Below are 17,075 nucleotides of genomic sequence, written 5' to 3' on the forward strand. Positions count from 1 at the left end.
TATCTCACCTTTCTTAATGAGAAACTTTAAATTTACTATATTCATTTTCGGCTCCGTAGTGCTACATACTACTGAGCCTCATCGATAAAAATGACCGATATTTAACGTGAAGTACTTTTTCCTTTAAATTTGAAATATGTACCCACATTGACCTGATCAACCGGTTATTTTTTTTTACAATAATGTTCATATGACATTTTTCCTTTGGAGTACCTTTTGAAAATTGGACCTAAAACAAATTCTTTCAATAATTTTCCATCCCACGATGTGACTGTGAGGATGTGACGAAGCGAATTACAACATGAAGCTCAACCCATATTCATCGAAAATCGTAACAGTATTCATGTGCTATCAATGTCAAATCCCTATCATGAACCTCTCGAGAGATTTTCATACGAAATCATTCACTCACGAGCCAAGCGCCAAAATTGCGTTCGCTTGAAAATTTCTAAAGAGCATAAGTAAACTCATGCATGATTTTTTGCGATGATGATTTCGGTGACAAAATAATCGCGCGTAAAAAAATCTCAACCATGAGATTTGAGCTCTTACGAACACTGACTCGAGGAGTATAATTATCAAACAGTTTTAAATCGGTTCATCAGAAAACCTAAAAAGATATGCATTTTATATAAAAAAAAACAACTTACCGCAACCGACAGTTCCTCATAACAAGCGTCGAGTTGCCCGAGCAACTCACGACGATCGATGAGCTTTCGGTTCTGTTTCGTACCGAAGCGAGGACGCAAGCGCCTCTTGCTCCGACTGACGACGATCTGCTTTACCGATCCACGGGACCACGACAATGGCGCGCTGAGAACTTCGTCAAACGCTGAAGTTTGGATTATAGAAGTCATCTCTGAAAGAGAAGAGAATGCGTATGTATTAGTGTAAATGAGAGGTCAAAATTTACCTAAAAATAATTTTCCATTTATATTTGTGTATCAATAGATGGAAATATATGATATTAGCAATATTTTAAGCTAAATGCGTAAAGTATTGTGTAAAATAAAATATAAACAGTTGTTAAATAAGAAATTTACCTCTCAAATCAGAATGTCTGATTTTTCATCAACGATGAAACGCTTCTAGAACGTACTGGTCACGAATTGGAACTGAACTCACACGAAATAAAAATTTTATTACATAGCTCAAGCGACGAAATATTATCATAGTATTTGTAGCGCTTTACCGACGGTCGAATCAATACCGTAGAAAGAGAGCGAAAAATCAAGAGGTTGAGCGAAGAGTATTCATAGCACCGCAAGTAAAAACGACAACGAAGCAAATCCGTCACTTGAAAGCGAATCCGGCCAACGTTTGCGACGCGTATTTTTTGTTGTTGGATTCGACTGAAGCCACCTAAGCTTACTATCGGTTCCTCTCACCACTCTCACCAACGATAGTCGGAAAGGAAGCACATGTTTTTACCGTCCAGCCGGGTGCTCTTTTCGACCGTCTCCTGCATGCATATGTGACGCGACGCGGCTTATTTACTCGTTATGTACCAACCAAACCGTACGCGCTGAGAGGTGAGCGAAAGGAACATTGGACGAGAGCGAAAAAAGGTAGGCGAGAGCAAGTCAACCCGGCGCGTCGTGCACCAGCACAGCACCACACCGCCCGCACATTCTCTATCGCTGTGAGCGCACCAGCTGGGATGATTGAAAATAATATCATCACGATTGCTGTCGTCATGAGAAAAGAGCTCGGTCGGATTGAGCTCGGACTCCCATGGTTGGTATTTGAACTTTGAGATTGCGCTCACACTTAGCTGTGTTGAAGCGATGGTGTATGAATCTGTTCATCTTGCTTTTGCAGTTGCATGAGGGTTCCGTTGATTTATGAGGGTTGTGATTGAAGGCGTTGGCGGCTAGGCCATCGATGTCACAACCACATACATGAGTTGGAATATTCGAATTTAATGCGCCTTACTAATACATGGGTGAAAAAATATGATGACAATGAAAAGCTTTACATATTATATACCTTATATACAAGGAACTATTGAACTGAGCAAATGGCATGTTGAACTTTTTTTCTTTTTGTTTTTTTTTTATAATGTGCTAGGTAGCGTTATACATATTTGGATAAACTCAACTACCGCTTACGGAAGTGTGAGTTAAATAAAAAAATAAAAAATGAACACGTCGAGAAAATCAAGAAAGAGAAACTATTTTTCTTTTCAGCATTAACATCTCAGACGGTAAGCAATAATATTCATTTTTACATTTACTACTAAAAGGCTCACGTATATAAATCAAAAGAGCATTATGAAAAAAATCGATTTTAAGTCAAAATGCTGATCAATAAAAGAAAATTAAACGATTTTTTGTGTTGTCTTTGTATTAGTATAGTATAGTATAGCTTATTTAACTAATAGCTTATTATTCACAATTTTCCGTTTATTTTAAAGAAAATTTTGTATTAATCTTAAGCGCGGTAACATTATATTTAAGTAATCTGACAAATGAACTTTTTGATGAAAAAGTTCATTTGTGAAGGATACCTAATGAACGCATTATCATTTCAATGTTTTAGCGGTGCCGTTTCCACGATCACCTAGATAACACAGTTTCGCCCATAAATCAATTGGATGAACACATGCATAGGTTCATTACAGGAGACGACTATACAGGGTGTTAGGTTCCTGAGTGCAAACTTTTTAAAGGGTGATAGAGGACCATAAATAAAATATAGGGCCCATATAGCCGAGGCGGTAAACGCACGGGTATTCAGCATGACCATGCTGAGGGTGACGGGTTCGATTCCCGGTCGGTCCAGGATCTTTTCGTAACGGAAATTTCCTTGACTTCCTTGGGCATAGAGTATCTTCGTGCCTGCCACACGATATACACATGCAAAATGGTCATTGGCAGAGGAAGCTTTCAGTTAATAACTGTGGAAGTGCTCATAGAACACTAAGCTGAGAAGCAGGCTTTGTCCCAGTGAGGACGTTACGCCAAGAAGAGTGAGAGAGAGAGAGTGAGTGAGAGGACCATAAATAGAGAAAAAAATGTTCTACGCATATGGTCAAATCTTAAACGTTACGTAGTTATTGAACTTCCCATGCTTTTGACTCTTATTGCCCTAACTGGCTATAGCTTGAAAATGGTTAAACTTATCGAAGTTTTTTTACCCTTATTCGAAAGAGAATTTTCTATCAAATGGCATCTTTGAATCGATTGGTTTAGTTAAATAACTAAGTTTTCTAAAGCTAATAGCTCAAAAGTAGTGTGTTTTAATTTATTTTTCTCAATTATCTTTGAAAAATGCGTAATAATTTAAAATTCTTTCTTAGGCAAATTTGTGGCCCCTGTTCTACTCTACAATTCGTTCTTTGATATCAAACTTCTATCTCTTATCGTTTTGTTGCAATTTCGATTTTAACATCGCATTTCAGATCATAAATTTGCAACTATCATGGAAAGCACTTTTTTGCGCATTGTGCCGCACATTTAAATCAAAATTGCAAGAAAACGATAAGAGCTAGAAGTTTGGTGTCAAAGAACAAATTGTAGAGTGTAACAAATGCCACAACTTTGCCAAAGAAAGAATTTTAAATTATTACGCATGTTTCAAAGATAATTGACAAAAACCAATAAAAATACACTATTTTTAGCTATTTTGCTCTAGAAAACTAAACCAACTGATTCAAAGATGCCATTTGATAGAAAATTCATTAATCTTTCGAATAAGGGTAAAAAAACTTCGATAAGTTTGACCATTTTCAAGTTATTGCCAGTTAAGGCAATAAGAGTCAAAAACATGGGAAGCTAAATAACTACGTAACGGTTGAGATTTGACCATATGCGTAGAACTTTTTTTTTCACCATTTATGGTCCTCTATCACCCTTTAAAAAGTTTGCACTCAGGAACCTAACACCCTGTATTTCAAAGACCTGATAATAAGAAAAAAAAAATATTTTTTCTTGATAGGTTATCTTTTTCCTTACTTATTAGCCATTTTCATCCTACTCAAAACAAAGGAAAGAAATGCGATTAGTTATTTTTTTATAAAAATAAGCCTGAATAATAACAAAAATAACGGAATCAATCGGTGCCGTATTCGCTTTGTTTTCGAATAGGATAGATTTGGGAGCGTGAGAGTTTTAAGAACACGGTGATCCTACAACTTTTACTGGCCATGTGTAACAGAGAAATTATTTGAACGAACTATTTTTTTTTATTATTTTAGCCTAGAATCATAAATGTTCAATACTTTTTTGTGTAAGTTGAATTACGAGATAAAAAATAGGGGGACTCACTTAACAGCGTAAATCAATTAAACTGATTAAACGTCGCGATCACCAAGGCAATCTTTGATTATTTCATACGAAAAATCATGAAACATTTCAAATAGCATAGCATATTTAGCATAGCATGCATACTTGCACAAATCTTGGGTGGAGTTGCAAAGTTGAATTTTTATCTTATCAATTCATTCATCAACTTAGAAAGAGCCCAGAACTGAAGCAGCTTCCAATAGATGAACGAATGTTGAAAATAGCGAATTTTCAATTTATATGTAGATGTGTATACATAAAAATAATGTAATCAAAAAGATCTCATCCACTTCCACACTCAGCCAAATAACCTTAAGATTTCCATAAGGTCCAACTTATGAAATGGCCTTTAAAAAATTCATAATGATTCGGATGAATTTCATAAGGTCACTCTATGACGTAAAATCGTCTCACAGCTTGGCTTTTATTCATGTTTAGCAACATAGTATTCTCAAGCGTCGGTAGCCGTGTGGATAAAACACGGGCTCGGTGATTCCGACGTTTATGGATCGAATCCAGTCTGCTTCATTTTAAGATTTTTTTGTCCTTTTCATAAGTCTATCTTATGAAATTTGTCATAGCAAGCACGATCAATTTTCATAAGGTATTCTTATGCCATCCATAAGTATTAGTTATAGCAAATTTTCATAAGGTATTTCGATGAATTTCGCTAGTTTTTTTCGCTGAGTGCATCGTAGCGTAGTCCACTGACTCTGGCGAGGCTGATGAGAGTAGCCGAGGTTGATGAGAGTAGCGGGAGTAGCGCATTTATTGCAGACACCACCTTTTCGCGATACCCGATGCAATACACGGTAAAAAATCTGCACGCTGATATGAGGGTATTGGCACTTGAATTCGCACTACTTGCCTATCAATTCGGTATCATTAGAATATCATTTTGACAGTAACATCCAATGCCTCTTCAATTTCAATGGAACATCGCTTCAATACGCTGTTGACAATGTTTTGATTTGAAAACGAAAATAAAAAAAAAAATAGTTGCCCAGTTCGTCCCAAACCCAGATTTGATACTCGGACCTTCACCGTTATGATCTCTAGCCTTACCACTACTCTGCTTCACAACTGCACATTGGTCGGGCTCCATAGAAAGGAGCGGCCAAAACTACCAAAAAACGAATTTGATATTTTTAAACTTTATTTTATCTTATAACAAAGTTAATGTATTGTAGTTTTATGACTCTTAATTTAAAGCATGCCGGCTTTTATATTTCAACGACATTTTCACTGCAAAAGTAGCCTATGTCACAAATTTGAAAAATAAACCACTCGAAAAAAGTAAAATATTAATATTTTGAGAATGTAATATGGGTTTAATGTTATCCAGCATATGAAAGCTTGTTGTTTAACAGTTCGAATGCATGTATGGTGCAAAATTAATATGTGACAAAACATTTAAAATTTTCATATATTATACCTTAGGAATTTTAGTAATTTTCAAGTTAAAAAACGGTTCGTGTCGTCACGTGTCGCCGCAATTTCGAATAGTACATCTTAAAAATCATGCCTAAGGCTGCATAAAAACGTTTAAATATTTTGCAGAAATTTGCTGGTTTTTAAATTAGAGCTGTTTAAAAAAATTATGTTTTTTCATATATTTTACGTATTTTTTTCCATTTTTGACTGAAATAAAATTTATCTTTCCACATTTCTTACACGTTTTGAACAAACTTGATTGGATTTGATCGAAAGTTGATCATTCAATTCAATTCAAGTTGATTTTCTAACAAAAAATTCAAAAAATGTGGAGTTTACTGACTTATACAGATTTTTAAATTATTGAAGTTACGTAATTTTTTAATACACCTTTTGAAACACTAAAAATACTATATAACATATCTAGACAACCTATAACTTCGTTTAAACACATAAAAAGAGTTTTGGCCGAACTTTATCTTTTTCCGACCATTGTGCAACTGTTGGAAAGCTGTGAATCGAAGCGAAACACTTTCTACCATCTGTCAACTAGATTTGCTTTCATGTCTAAAGCAGTCATTTCCAAATCAAGAACTTTTCACATCAGATCGTGTAGCTTTGTACATTAGTGCAAATCGAAGTGATTTTCAGTTGACTTCTCCAGTGGATTTGTTTTGGTTCTTAGATCAACAGTGACAGCATTGTGAATTCAAAGGATAAAGCATTTCTGATCATGTTGATTGATATGTTGAATAATTAATGGATTTTTCCCTTGAATCGAGCGTGCAGAATTTTTACCGTGTAGGTTAATCCAGATGACCCCCAATTGTAGAGGCGCTTGGTGAGATAAGGAGAAAATCGTTTGTTTACATAAAAAAGTCAATTTTTTGTCGTCAAATTTTACTCATTTTTTGCTCTAGAAGTTGCTATTTTCCATTTGCAATGGCTTCCACCATCATCATTCTTGATGCCCACGCCGACAGACATCGGATTGGCCACCTAACAAAAAATCCGGAAGATCGCCCGCCGGAGGCATAGCAAGAGCTCCTCAAATTAATCACATAAATTGTTCGTAAGTACCTACCGGATCTAAGCGCATCTGAAAGAGAAGTAAATTTTCTTTCCAAAAAGTGCTCGTTTGTTTCTCTACGATGCGGAATTCGATATGAAACAGTGAAAAAAGTGCACTTTGCCTATGCTAAGCCATGTGAAATTTTGGAGGAGCCACGTTTTTCATAGGGTTCTCATTCCTGCCACCAGATGCGGAGGGATCGTTTGCTTCCGTTGGATTTACCTATTTTGTTCCTCATAAATTTTTAAGACCAACAATTGAAAAGGCCACATCAACATTGCGTAAACAAACACGTTTCTGTCGACTTAGGGCTTTCTGGGATTCACCCACGCATCTCACCACCATTAACAGAAAGCTTGATGTTTGCGCTTTCTGTTAGTGGTGGTGAGGTGTGTGGGTGGAGTTCAAAAGGCCTCAAGTCGGTAGAAACATGTTTGTTTACAAAATGTTGTTGTGGCCTTTTCGATTGTTGGTCTTGATCAAGGTTGCGACCATTCATTTGCAAAGATTTACATTCATTTGCTATTATCTCAGTTCAGAAGCATGCTATCGAAAAACAATGTATGGATGAATTTAACCTTGTAATTTTATCTGAAAGTTTGCCGAATAACATTGGGGTCGCAAACGTATACCAAAGTCGTGAGCGAGTTGTGAAGGCAACTCTCCACGCGGTGAATGTAAATTACATTCACGCTGTGGAAAGTTGCCTTCACAGCTCCCTCACGACTTTAGTATGCGTGTGCGACCCCAATGTTATTCGGCAAACTTTCAGATAAAACTAGAAGGTTAAATTCATCCATACATTGTTTTTCGATAGCATGCTTCTGAACTGAGATAATAGCGAATGAATGTAAATATTTGCAAATGAATGGTCGCAATCTTGGTCTTGATTTATCACTTTTTTCGACCGCGCTTGGACCACTCCCGCTGGGGCCCGGTCAATCATGAAACATTTCAAATAAGCAGAAAATCATGGCTTACGCAGCAATTTAATCTGTTTAGTAAGTACCCCTAAATTAGGGGCCCTAATATATATATGTCGAACTCGATTATCCGGAATTTTAAACTAAATTATCCGGAGTTTTTTTATTACGTTTTTTTTTAATATTTTAAAGCAAAAATTTTAATTATTTTGGTATTACAACACAGTGCTGACCCTATTTTGTATGCCCCTGATTTCGATTTTCCCCGATTTAGTCGATTGTTTAGCGTATTTTGAACAAGAAAATAAAAGTTTTTTACACTCAGCATTACCATTTTACAATCCAACTCAATTTCGATTAATATCTTTTGGAATTAGGATCGACTGTAGAATCAACTGTTTTCGGGTGGCTTTTCAGTCTAACAATTAATCAAGACAAGTACTACTTGTTTAATTCCGACGTTTCGGCCACTGGACTCGGCCTTATTCAGGGAATATAAACTTGCACCTTCCCTCGTATGTTGCAAGAAGCTTTGCGCTGAATTGTCGCGTTATATTTGAAAAGGGGCAAACAATGTTGAATCTCGTCTCAGCAGGTATCAGCTAAAAAAATACAAAACCTGCGTCTGTTTTTAAAAGATGCCGTGACATCCATGAATTTCTCAAAGAATGCCGGCTGGGATTCTTCAAGAATTTCCTCCATAGATTTCTCTAAGCGAGGTTTTTTCCAGTGATGAATTCCTCTTTGTATTACTTGATATTCCTCCAAAAAAATTACCTGGAATTCCTTCAAACCTCCTGGGATTCCTTCGGGAAATTCTGCTAAAATTTCTCAAGCAATGCATCCAGGAATTCCTCCAGATATTTAACCTTCACGTACCCGACACCCCACAACTCATTTTTAAAATGCTGCATTTCGTCAATTCTCATCCGATTTTTTTTTTTAAATCGCCCTCAATCGATCATAAATTGGTGATAGTTTATTACACTCAAGTGTCCATATAATATCCGGAACCATTCCGGAGGTATGCCAGCATTTTGAAAATGAGATGTTGGGAGTCCGGTACGTGAAGGTTAAAGAAATACTTTATGAATTACAGTGATGCGCGAGTGTTCAGTATTGTGTTGTTCTGTTGCATCACTCTTGTAAGAGGTGAGTATCACAGCATAATCAAAACAATAGATGCACGGGTGTTTAGTGTTCAATGTTGTGTTGTTTTTTTTTCTGTGTATGCATCGCTCCTGTAAGGGGTGAGTATCTCAGCATAATCGATCGCGTTCGCTATTGTGTCGCGTAAAAATCAAAACAAGAACAATACCAAACCATTCAAACTATTTTGCCAATTCATAAATGATAGAAAAATATTTAATAACAAAAGGTGATTTCAGTAACAAATTCTGAAAACGACGTATAATCAATACTACACCATTGATTATACAGGGTGTTAGGTTCCTGAGTGCAAACTTTTTAAAGGGTGATAGAGGACCATAAATGGTGAAAAAAATTGTTCTACGCATATGGTCAAATCTCAACCATTACGTAGTTATTGAACTTCCCATGTTTTTGACGCTTATTGCCTTAACTGGCAATAACTTGAAAATGGTCAAACTTATCGAAGTTTTTTTACCCTCATTCGAAAGATTATTGAATTTTCTATCAAATGGCATCTTTTAATCGATTGTTTTAGTTAAATAACTAAGTTTTCTAGAGCAAAATATCTAAAAATAGTGTATTTTTAATGGTTTTTGTCAATTATCTTTGGAACATGCGTAATAATTTAAAATTCTTTCTTTGGCAAAGTTGTGGCCCCTGTTACACTCTACAATTCGTTCGTTGACACCAAACTTGTAGCTCTTATCGTTTTCTTGAAATTTTGATTTAAATGTGCGGCACCATGCGCAAAAAGGTGCTTTCCATGATAGTTGCAAATTTATCATAAGAAATGCGATGTTTAAATCAAAATTGCAACAAAACGATAAGAGATGGAAGTTTTATGTCGAAGAACGAATTGTAGAGTGGAACAGGGGCCACAAGTTTGCCAAAGAAAGAATTTTAAATTATTACGCATTTTTCAAAGATAATTGACAAAAATAAATTAAAACACACTACTTTTGAGCTATTTGCTCTAGAAAACTTAGTTATTTAACTAAACTAATCGACTCAAAGATGCCATTTGATAGAAAATTCAATAATCTTTCGAATAAGGGTAAAAAAACTTCGATAAGTTTGACCATTTTCAAGTTATTGCCAGTTAAGGCAATAAGAGTCAAAAACATGGGAAGTTCAATAACTGCGTAACGGTTGAGATTTGACCATATGCGTAGAACAATTTTTTTCTCCATTTATGGTCCTCTAACACCCTTTAAAAAGTTTGCACTCAGGAACCTAACACCCTGTATGTCGTTTTCAAAATTTGTTACTGATTTGGAAACTTGTGACGACGTTATTGAGAAGCTTATGGCTCGAACACTAGCTATTTCGTGCAACTCCAAATAGCTTGAACCATGGATCAATGAACACAAACCCGAGCGAATTGAAGTAGGAAGATTCGATTCGAACGTGAATGACTCAATGAACGGCAAAAACGAGCTCGAAAGTGATAGTAATCCAATCCGAGCTGATCAATGAACATACACCGTCAAATATTTCTACTCAGTGACTGAGTTGATGGCCTTACTCAGAAATCTAAAAATCCTTTGTTTTCTTACTCAGTTTCCGTTAAAAGTGGGACAACCCATTGCCAATGAGTTGTCGCACATTTAACGGAAACTGAGTAAGAAAACAAAGGATTTTTAGATTTCTGATTAAGACCATCTTAGCCACTGAGTAGAAGATATGTAGATATGAACATATGTGTATGCTTTACGCTAATCGAATTGAATTGCTACTTTGCAAACGAATTTAAGCTTGAAACACAGCGTACGTTTTCGTCGAATTTTAAAGTTAACACATGGGAAACTTTCGACGTAAACGTATCCATTGTGGAAGCCACTTTAGCTTCATCTTATCAATAATAAACGCCCAACAAAGCAATGTCGCTATTTATCACAACCATTATTTTTACACTTCCATCATCACATCCTATTACAATATTCTCTGGCCTGCTTTACATCTATGTATATTTAATAATGCACAATGTTTCTAAGCACGAATTGGAGAAGCAGATCGCGAACAAAGGATGGTGCACGCTCTCGTGAGAGTAAACTTGATCATACTTTTAGTTTCGTTTTCTTTTCGATGGTTACGACGACACACTGACGGCTGCTAGCATAGCCCCCTATCTGGGTGATTGAATATAATTCAGTCCTTGCGTGCAAAACATACTAACGGTGTGGATTGAGAAAGAAGAGAGTTCTTTCGATTCCCTCATCTCCCGGGTCTCTCGTGTACAAACGAAACTTTCACGCTCGCTTCCTAAATGCTCCGATGGTGAAAAAAATCAACAACTTCTTCCACGTCGGGTTAATCGCAGGAAAAATAGGACGCATATGCGAGCTCACAAATACTCATATTGAAATATTGTGAAGCGTATACCTAATTGAATTTAATATCATTCACTAACACTGGTTTTCACGTAGTGGTATCGTGGTACCGCGCATGACAGATTTATTAAACATTTTGCATTTTTTTATACAAAATCTATGGTCTCATTTTTTACAAATTGTATGTATTTATTATTTATTTATTTATTTAATTACACTAGTCTATAGCATTTTTGAACTCGGTAAGCTAATCATCGTTTTCGGCACTGAGTTCCAAAACGAGAAGGAAAAAAATAGAGCGGATTTTTTTTTCGACTTTCCATATTGTCGCGCTTATCTTTTATTAGAGTCCTGCGGCGGTCGTACGCTCGCTAGGCACACCGCCGCATGACAGTAGCAAGGCAAAACAAAAGAAAAAGTCTAGAACTCGATTTGAATAGGTCGTATGTGCTTTCGTCGATATAAAATTCGATCAGTTTATTTTAGTTACTGTAGCAATATCAATTATTTTTCGAGGACTTTTAGTGATTGAACAGAAAGCCTGTTTTGTAAGGAATCGGCTGTATGTATAAGTTTTGTTTAATTTCAACAGCTTTCGCTTCAATAAGCGAATCCAACTGATCGAATTTTATATCGAAGAAATCACATACGACCTATTCTGATCGAGCTCCAGAAGTGTTCCCGCCAAAAGCAAAAGCACGTGGGTTTCGCGAAGTGACAGATGTTTCTGAATGTATTTGTGAGGAACGGCAAGAGTGGCTCAGTGGAATGAGTGTTCTTGCTGTCAAACCCCATATAATGGAATTATATACTTTTAAATCTGGTGACGCTGTTATGATTAGTGACTGTCGCGCTAATATCAGAAGCCAGAGGCAGATAATCGCCATATTCTGATTTTTCTTGAGAGGCATAATACAATGCTGATGATTTGAAATCGATTTTTGTTCTTTTTTTTAGCAAAGTGGCTCACTTCACATATCTCATTCTCCGTAATCAATGCTCCGATGGAGCTGAATTTTTTTTTACTGTAACTCGCCTACATATGATATGTCAAGTAAACGTCGAGAAAGAATTTTTAAATTGTTTTCTTTTCTTATAAAAAAATGCATTTCTTCTCATATTTTAGGAAGTTTTGCAAGGAGATCGTCCCTAAAACTCGCCAATATCTTGAATTTTATCAATCTGACGCAAAACCTGCTTTCAGATGATCGAATGGTATTATATTTAGCATTCAATTTATGGAAAAAGATTTAAAATTGGTTGGAAAAAACACAAGATGTTTGAATTTGAGTAGATTTCATATTTTAAGAAGTTGTAAAACTTGATATTAAAAAGACGAGATCAAGACCGCTATTAGAGGACTGAAGAACAGCAAGGCTGCTGGGAGGGACGAACTCCCAACCGAGCTTCTCAAGCACAGCATTCAGCAGCTGTATCAACCCTTACACCTTATTATATTGAAGATATGGGAAGAGGAAGAACAGCCTGCTAGTTGGTTGAATGGACGCATTTGACCTCTATACGAGAAAGGACATAGACTGGAGTGTGCAAATTACAAAGGAATAACACTTCTCAATGGATCACTAAAATAACTAAAATGGCCGCTATGAAATGAACACATAGCGCCACCGTAGACGTGTGTGTGACGTAACTCGGCTGCTGTCACTGAAATGAGTCTATGGTGGTACAGTACAGTCCATTTACGGTGGCGCTTTTGTTTTAATGCGGCGAGTAGCGGAAAAGTTTGCTTCAACCATCGATTCAGTACACACTGTACAATGGTCCGAATCCACGTTTAAGCAGGAAAAAAATCCCTATCCCTGTTATCGTTAATTTTAGGTTTTTGGTGTCTTCAGAGAAATTGGTTACATCTGTTTGCTGCATGTTTTCCAAAAAATGTTGATTAGGGTGGTCCTCGTCTTAACTCAAATTGGGAGTGAAACTTTTTATTTTAAGTCATGCGATTCAGTTCTTCAGCAAAGTTGTAGGCAGCAGCGTTTGGAATTTTCGCTCATTCTCATGAAAATTGAATTCTCCCTCATGCCAATTTTCAGCGAAAATCTGGCTTGAAAAATCTCCCACACAAAGAGAAGAGTGAAAATATATTTTCACTCACTCCCAAAGCGGCGAAAATTTCGTTTACCCTTCGTCGGCCGATCAAGTTGTCTTTCCTGGACTCCTATGGCGCCGACGACAATTGGTTTTATGCAGTAAATTTTCTACTCCCTCTGTGTGGTTGGCTTGATGGTGTGGATAGAGTGTGCGTGACACGGTTGTTTTTAGTAATGTTCCAGGTTCGAATCCCGTCGCGGGAACAATTTTTGTTAATCTGCTTTAAAAAGATTTTCGTGAGAATTGGGTGAGTTAAAATTTAACAGAACAAAAAGAAATTATCCGCAGGTTGCTGCGATTTTCAGTTATCATGAATTGCTGCTCTCGAAAGAAGTGCTGGAGGGGAAAAGTGTTCCTCAAGCAAAATTGTGAAAATATGCTCTCCCGCCGTCGTGATAATAGCATATTTCGTATCGCTGAAACGAAAATTACGAACCCTGGTAGGCAGTGCTATTTCAAGCAACTTTGCCGAAGACACTTTTTATCTAGCTCTTAATTTGAACGTAGTAGGTCAATTTTAAGTTTTGGCTTAGGGTGATTCCTCCAAATGGAATGATGAATGAGCAAAAAAAAAGCATTCGGCACCTTCACATGATTTTTTAGACAAATATGGTCTTCTAAAAAGTTGTTCTGAAAAGTTTCCCTTTTCAATGTAATGAAAATAAGAGTGGTACATATTTCCAAAAAAAAAAATGGAAAGCAATCTGTGTTTTGTTTGCAAGATTCACTATAAATTTTCTTTGAAAAAAGATGTTTTTTAATTCTTCAACCACTTAACCTAATTTACAGCTCTTTTGTCCACTTGGGCACTGCGTGAGCGATTCCAATTGACACGGTACACTCTATTATAATTCTACTATATCGAACTGGTTGCCTTGCACTGCTGTCACTTTTCTACCCTGTCCATGGTAGAATGATCAGCATGAGCATGTTGATGTGTGGCTCTTGTTTCTTCTCCAGTCCGATTGGGGGTCCATTAGGAGTTGCCGTTAGCCGATATCCAAGATTTCGGGTCCGTTAGAGCATATGCTTATGGAATTTTGGCTTCAACCTTAAGATAACTAGAATGTTGGTTTGTGGAGCGGACCTGGTGTAATCGTTAGAACACTTGACTATCACACCGAGGACCTGGGATCGAATCCCACTCCCGACATACTCACAAAATGTGGGTTCTTCCTTCGGAAGGGAAATAAAGCGTGGGTCCCGAGATGAACTAGCCTAGGGTTAAGAATCTCGTTAATACAGATAAAAAAATAGAATGTTGGTTAGTAATATAAATCGTCATCCATGTATACGTTTACATCGACTTTTCAGATTCAAATATGTATAAAGACACTTTTTGTATAGAAGAAGAGATTATGATCCCTAAACATGATTATTTTGTATGTAAATCGGCTCTGTTTTTATACTTATTTCTCGTAGTTCATGTAGTAAAATTGACCGATCTAGATATTTTTTGTGAAATCATTAGATTAGGGTGGTTGAACAAAAACCGATTTTCCGATTCAGTTTCAATTTCTTATCAGGCCCACTAAGAAACAGACAATATTATGGGTTGGGATAAAAAAGTAATAAATATTGTTATAATACAAAAATAGAGAAAAAATAGATGTAAAGCGCTTATTGTTTCTAGAAAATTATCAATATCTTGCGGTTTTGAAATGGTGAGTAGTTCCCTGATGACATTGATGAGATATTTTAAATATAAGAGTTCCTATCAAGTATCAAGTAAGTTCTTGGTTTTCATCCGAAACACAATAAAAACATTTTTATTTTAAACATTTTAGGCTACTGAATTTTATACGGTGCATGTTTAGTGAGACGATCTGATTTTTGTCACGAAAGCTTCTTTGTTCTTCCCATCCACAACGAACACAAGATCTCCGATAACACAAGATCAGCGACTTCCTATCTTCGAACCATTTCGTCCGGTGCTTCAGAGAAGGATGGTATTCCTTCAGCCAACGTTCCCACATCTTGTTGGACAAATACTCTGACCGCTTGAACACGTTGTGCAGGGCTTGTGCGTAAGCGTAGTCCACAGATTCCTCCAGTAGCATATCCGCACTAGTCACTGTTCCACGCAGAAAATGATTCGGCGTTATAGCTTCTTCATCGGCTGCTTCCTGTGGAATATACGTCAGCGGTCGGGTATTGATCATATCTTCGGCTTCCGCTAAACTAGTAGACAAGATCTCATCTGTCAGCTTCCGCCCATCGTCGTCTTTAACGCCCGTCTTTAACGGATCTAACCATCCGTTCCCAGATGCCCCCCATGCGCGGCGTACCGGGAGAATTGAAGTGCCACGCTGTGACGGCTGATATCACTTTTTCCGCACACTCTTCATTGATGTTCCGTATAGTCTTCCTAATCATCTGCTCCTCTGAAGCACGTAGCGTTATCTGAAAAGATTTGCTCTGGAGCACCGCGTTTGCACGCAAATCGTCTGATGGCCATCAAGCATGATTGTGTGCTCAAACTGTGCACCACATCGAGATGCACAGCTCTCACGGCCATACAGGTGAATACGGCAATCTATCTCTTTTCCTTTCTTCGCCCCACTGATACTTCGACTGGACCGAGATAGTCAACACCAACTGCACTAAACGGTCGTAAATGGGGAGTGGTGCGCTGAACGGGTAGCGGCACCATCATCGGCACACACGGTTTGCAGCGATTCACTTTGCACCACATACACTCCTTCGTCGCCTGCCGGATAGCAGAGCGAGCCTTCGATATCCAGAACTTCTACCGCAGTTCATTGAATACGGTCTCTCTGTTTGCATGACCGAACTTGTTGTGGTAATGCAGAATTAGTTTCGTCGTGATGTCATGCCGTCCTGATAGGATGATCGGAAATCGTTTATCGAAGGGAAGCTCCTCATTTTTCTCCAATCGACCTCGTACTCTCAGAACACCTTCTTCATCTAGCACTGGAGATCGCTTGTATAGGCTGCTAGACTTTTCGATTTTCTCCAACGGCTCACCAGGTTTCTGCAGCCTGTTCTTCGTCAGTGCGCTCATTTCATCGGGAAAGCTGTCGAACTGCGCTTGTCTCCAAAGAATATTCTCTGCTTTTTGTAGTTCCTCTTGTTGAAAAGGCTTTATTTCCGACGAGTATGCAGCTTTAATAAGTTGAAGATGGTGCTCCGTACAACGAGAAGTAGCGATGGGCAATCCTTCCTTTTTACGCCGGCAATTAGATACGAAGCGAACTACGATTGCTGTGACGCGCACAAGCTTTGACCGACTAGAAATAGTTTCCGCTTCAACCACCGCATGAAACAGCACAACTCCTCTGGCTTCCTCTATGGTTTCTTCGACCGGCTCAGTAGTAGGCCATTGTTCGCTCGGTTGGTATAACATCGGTAATCCATTCAGAGTCGTTTTCTAACGGAGGACCACGGCCCCACCTCGTGAGTACGTCCGCAATGTTCTGCTTCGTCGACACCCATCTCCAGTCTCGTGATCCTGTTATTTCCAAGATTTCGCCAACTCTTAACGCAACGAATTGTTTGAATCTATGTTGGTCTAACTGCATCCACGACAATACGGTTCGTGAGTCGGTCCAGAAAATGGTTCGATCGATCGCTAGCGAATGCGTTCCGACTATCGTTTGGCTCATTCGGACTCCCAAGACAGCAGCCATCAATTCGAGTCTCGGAATCGACTGCCGCTTCAGGGGGGCTACTTTTGCCCGAGACATGACCAAACTACACCTCACTGTACTACCGAGTGTTGACCGCAGATATGCGATGCAACCAT

The 17,075-nt window shown here is 37.8% G+C and overlaps 1 protein-coding gene across 3 annotated transcripts in view; it reads right to left on the reverse strand.

Moving 5' to 3' along the window:
- LOC109400448 (uncharacterized) overlaps window positions 1-17,075 on the reverse strand; it is a 74,896-nt gene that overhangs the window by 50,263 nt on the left and 7,558 nt on the right. For 2 of the 3 annotated variants that reach the window (XM_062859356.1, XM_062859354.1), the window contains exon 2: window positions 651-859. In XM_062859356.1, coding sequence (XP_062715340.1) covers window positions 651-857 — 207 coding nt within the window. In that variant the 5' untranslated portion in view covers window positions 858-859. Of the gene's footprint in view, window positions 1-650; window positions 860-1,043; window positions 1,645-17,075 lie in introns of those variants that run through there. The other variant, XM_062859355.1, reaches the window with a different exon arrangement.

The sequence above is a fragment of the Aedes albopictus genome, chromosome 3, assembly GCF_035046485.1.
Source record: "Aedes albopictus strain Foshan chromosome 3, AalbF5, whole genome shotgun sequence".
In the NCBI taxonomy this organism is placed as follows: Eukaryota; Metazoa; Arthropoda; class Insecta; order Diptera; family Culicidae; genus Aedes; species Aedes albopictus.